Below are 4,935 nucleotides of genomic sequence, written 5' to 3'. Positions count from 1 at the left end.
GAAGAAAAACAAGAAGTTAATTGTTTAGTGGCCGGATTTGGGCACTAATAATTGGTTTAGTGGTCGGATTTTGGGCACAAAAAGGATGTCACAAAATGTTCAGAAATGATAGTGAAAAAGGAAGATGCAAATTGTAGTCATTCCTACTTACTCCATGATGAGTTTGGTCTTGTTTGCCGTATTTGTGGAGTAATACAGAAAATCATAAATACTATATTTGATTACCAATAAACAAAGGTACTATAACATGCAACTAAAACCTTTACAATTATATATATCTTAGCTTAGTTCTTATTGGTTTAAATATAGATGTTATTTATATATTCCATATTTCAAATTGAAGGGACAAAAGATGATGTGATTACAAAAGCACTTGAGCCGGGTGTGTGAGGGGTAGAAGCCGAGGACATATCACTTCAACAGCATAATGTAATAGTTGGTAGAAGCATATATTATGTAATTAAGTCTATGTAATACTTTTGTAATAGACAATGATTTTGTATATGGAAGTCATTTGATAAATATAATAGACTTTGTTTTTGTACATGAAAATTAAAATAATTTTTATTTATTGATAATAATATTTGTATAATAGACAACGTTGTTAAATATAATAGACAACGCATGTTAACTATTATAGACAATGTTGTTAACTATAATAGACAACACTTTTTAAAGGTTGCAAAAAATATTGTCGATGTTAACAAAGACAACGCTTTTTCTGCGTTGTCTTTAAGATATCTCTTTTACAATAAGAGCTTTTACAACGCTTTTTCTGTCAGATAGACAACGCATAAAAAGCATTGTGTATTAGCTTTTTTTCTAGTAGTGGTTATAAAATTCAAATGGTTCTATCTTACAATTATCAGTGAATTCTATTTTTCATGCAATTGGAATCAATATAATTTTGACATACCACAACGCTGAGATCAAATTGTAAATAATCTAAAGTCATTCCCCTTTCACTACAGCTGAGCTGAGATCAAAATCAACATAATAATTACAAGATCAACACAACATATTATAAGATAAGCACACAAAAAATATAGATCACCCTAAATCTGACGACGTCGATGAATTTTGCCAGGCCGGGCTCGATGCCAATGAGCTTGGCTAGGTCGGGCCCAATACCGACAAGCTTGGCCAAGTCGGGCCCAACGTTGACGAGCTCGGTTAGGCCGAGCCAGACGTTGGTGAGCTCGGCCAGGCTGAGCCGACGCCAACGATCTCGCCCAAAACAGGCCCGATGCTAGATCCGGAGAGAGAGATCGATCTAAACCTAAAGGGGACAAAGATTAGAGAAGCTTACCGGTGTCGGGAGATCAGAGATTAGAGATCAGGAGAGGACAGTCGGGATGGAGATTGGAGGAGTGCCGACGGCGGAGAAATCCAATTCGGGAGTGGAGAGGGGGATATATTGCAAGGGGAAAAATTTCTATCGAAAACCTAAAAAACGTGATTTTAGCAACGGAAATAAATTTTATCGCTAATTTAACGACGGAAATAAATTGTTGTCGCTAAAGTAACGATGAAAGTCTAATATAACAATGAAGATTTTAATTCTATCGCTATATTAGCGATAGATAGATTTAATTTTGTCTTTATATTAGCGACGAAATTAAAATTTCATCGTTAATTTTACTTATTCTTGTAGTGTGTACATATCAAATCTATCTTTTTTTTTTCTTTCAATACAAACAAACTAAGGTTGAATCAAAAGTAAAGTCAAATCAAACGGAAACGATTAAAAAAAATTCAAAGTCTTCTTAATCAAGAGTTTCATTCTGTTCGTTCTATTCTATTCTTTTACCGTTATAACATCAAAGGACATCGTTCCATAACAATCCATGTTATTAATTGGAAATCTAACCTGACATGAGGCGTTCTCATGCCGAAACACCCATTCCGTCCGCTCCAATGAACCATGGTGTAGACAAATTCAAAATGGTCAAAATGTTTAGTCTTTTAACATTAAATTGATTTGCAAATCAACTTAGGATGATACAAAAAAAAATGATAAATCCCAGTCAGTCTCATGGACTCAATCCCTGAGGTGGCTGGTCCGGTCCCACGGAAGTTTCCCACCGACCACCAGGGTAAATCGAGAAGCGCATACGGCGGCCAATCCAGATGCCCAGCATCCTTTGATTGCGTTCCCCATTTAGAGGAAAATTCTTGCAAATACGCCGTAGCTGGGGATCAACTTAGGATGATACAAAAAAAAATGATAATCCCAGTAGCCACATCTCTGGGATTAAGTTTCCCACCGACCACCAGGGTAAATCGAAGCGCATATGGCGGCCAATCTAGATGTCCAGCATCCTTTGAATTTGGAATATACGCCGTAGCTGGGGATTTTGTTTTGCCCCGGGGAAATGATACAAAATTGTATATTAAGTTGCAGTAGAATCTTTTAATCAAAATATTATTTTTGTTTGAAAAATAAGATTCACTCGAGTAATATTGTATCATATTATAACCAATTTACAAAAATAGACAAACTTCACACCAAACTATATATCTTCAAACATCAACTCACTAACAATCAAAATATTGAACATACTTAGATGAGTGCCATTGCCACAAGGAAAAGAGGCACCACGAAAAGTATGCTCCGCTGGGGCTCAAGCATGAACCACCTCCGCCTTGGATGAGTCTTGGGTTTAGTGGACTTGATGGTGAATTATCCAGTGAGGATGGCAACACCGGTGAGGATGATGGCGGTGAAGATGGCCTTACCGACGGTAATGGTGGAGAAGAAGACGGTGAAATAGTTGATGAACCAATTCTCTTATAGCCTAACATTATAAATAATAAACCACAAATCATTAATTATATATTTGAACTCAACTACAAGTATATAGACATATACTTACAATCAAAATTCTCCCAGCCTAAAATCATCCTTTCGCGATCGAAGACGATGCGAAGGCCAGTGAAGAAATTCTCTACGTATATTGACAAATATAAGACACGAAACTAAATCGATCGAGTTTTATTGTTTTAAAGAAAAAATTAGAAATTAATTACCTCCTATAATACTATATACATGAGATGCACGAAACACTGCAAGGCAATAAGCAACAGGAGCAGAAGATCGCTGCACGTCATGTATCATGTAATTAACTATTAATTAATTATGCAGCAACTAAATAATAAAAAATTCACATTAACATCAAATTTATCTACCTCGTCGATAAAAACAATAATAGGATCATGCACAGGAAAATTCCCTCCACCTGCTGTAACAAAAAGAGTGGGAGGAAGCCAAATGGTTGATTGATTTGGGCTGAATGAAATTAAACATCATCAAACACAAAGACATGCAAATTAAATTGTCCATAAGTATGGAATTTAATTATGAATCGAACTTACTTGAGATAATAGCAGTACTCAAAGCCGTCCTGGCTGGGTGGGATTCTTCTTTCGCGTACTTGTGAATCGAACTTGAACCAAACCCGACGAACAAGATTTAGGTCAATTGATTCAGATGCGGAGTTTAAAATTAAGGTGAAGATGGGTCTTACGTTTTTGGTAAAACTTGTGTATATTGGTTCGGCCAAGTAGGTGAAGGAGGTGCCTGAGTCAACTATGGCTGTAAACGGCCTCGCAATCGTAGTGTTCCCCACCATTGTTGTCGTTATGTTGATAGCATAGTAATGCCTATGTGGAAATTCGAAAGGTGATTGACTTGGAGTCGAGTTGACTTTGGATTGAGATTGGGTGCGTAGTACCTCCCTACGAGTGGAGTTTCTTGTTGTTGTGGGCTGCCTTTGTCGCCGAAATTGAGTCGACCCACATGGTCCTCCGAGAAGCACATGGAGAATGAGTTCGCTATGAGTCCGTTGCCAGCCATCATATCCGGCACGGCGAGCGAGTTCATTGACAGCCCAAAGAGGCCATTGGATCCGGCCGTGAGGAAGCCACCGGTCTGGTTCATTCCGCACCCAAATACGACGGTCGGTTCTACGGAGCGAGGAGCTGTGTCCTCCGTCATCAAGTACAAGGTGTCGGCGACGAGCACTCCGGATGTGGTGCTGCCGTCCCCGTACAACATTTCGTACGGGCAACTGGAGTTAGCCGGGCAACTGGCTTGGCAGAGGCTGCTGCTGCAGGGCACTGACTGGCTCGTCGACGAATTGCCGGGGCTGTAGTTGTTGAAGGTCACGTTTAAATAAGAGTTGTAGCTTGGGGCGCACTGCAAGCAGTCGCATGGCAGCCAGAAGAGATAACTACCGGTGTCCAGCGCCACCAGGAACACCTGCTTCGGTGTTCCTACCTCCAAAATTGCATAGTACAAACTGCAGTTTTTCCACGGATTAAAATCTCTTATTGCAAAGAAGGAGGAGGAGGAGGAGAAGGAAGAGGAAGGTATTACAATCCCAGACTGTCGATTTGGGTTGTTACGTTGCCGTAGGGGGAGAAGGCGAGCAGCTCGGCGGAGGAGTTGTCGGAGGACGAAAGTAAGCGGCCGTGGTGGCGGCGGTCGTGGTGGGCCAGCGCAGCGTAGAACTCGGCGGTGCCCTTGGCTGGCAGATCCCCGCGGCTCGTCGCCCATTCCTGCACGCGAGCGGAGAACTTGTGGTGCAACTCGAAGCTGATCGTGTCGGCCGCCGCTGGCCGACCGGCCGTCAGCGCCGCTAGTACTGCGGATGCGGCGGCGAGGAGGAGGAGGAGAAAATTTGAGGCGGCGGTGGGAGACATTACCGGCGTTGGATGAACGGAATCGAAGCTGCAGGGGATTCAAATACATAGCGCAAGAGCATCCGACTGTTTAAATTTGTTTTTAGATCATGGTAATTTTTAATTCATTAAAATTGAATTTATTTTATTCCCATCGAAATATCAAATTTTAAGTTTTTCCCCACGACCTTACCGATCCATGTGGAATCGTCACAGAGTTTTCAACGACGGTCGGTAAAGCCGAATTATTTC

At 40.8% G+C, this 4,935-nt stretch overlaps 1 protein-coding gene across 1 annotated transcript in view; it reads right to left on the bottom strand.

The window, feature by feature from the left end:
- The window catches only part of LOC141832622 (aspartyl protease family protein 1-like), a 15,306-nt gene extending 10,602 nt beyond the window's left edge, over positions 1 to 4,704 (bottom strand). The window contains exons 1-8 of the mRNA XM_074720093.1: positions 4,379 to 4,704; positions 3,735 to 4,301; positions 3,528 to 3,663; positions 3,376 to 3,446; positions 3,190 to 3,289; positions 3,031 to 3,100; positions 2,877 to 2,948; positions 2,544 to 2,798 (exon numbers count right to left, since the gene is read on the bottom strand). Coding sequence (XP_074576194.1) covers positions 2,544 to 2,798; positions 2,877 to 2,948; positions 3,031 to 3,100; positions 3,190 to 3,289; positions 3,376 to 3,446; positions 3,528 to 3,663; positions 3,735 to 4,301; positions 4,379 to 4,704 — 1,597 coding nt within the window. The remainder of the gene's footprint in view (positions 1 to 2,543; positions 2,799 to 2,876; positions 2,949 to 3,030; positions 3,101 to 3,189; positions 3,290 to 3,375; positions 3,447 to 3,527; positions 3,664 to 3,734; positions 4,302 to 4,378) is intronic.
- Between the last annotated feature and the right edge of the window lie 231 nt (positions 4,705 to 4,935).

The sequence above is a fragment of the Curcuma longa genome, chromosome 7 (genome assembly GCF_044706935.1).
Source record: "Curcuma longa cultivar G26 ecotype Majalengka, Jawa Barat chromosome 7, ITB_CL_G26_1.1, whole genome shotgun sequence".
Lineage (NCBI taxonomy): Eukaryota > Viridiplantae > Streptophyta > Magnoliopsida > Zingiberales > Zingiberaceae > Curcuma > Curcuma longa.
Note: the sequence above shows the minus strand (reverse complement) of the source record. Positions and strands in the feature narration are given on the sequence as shown.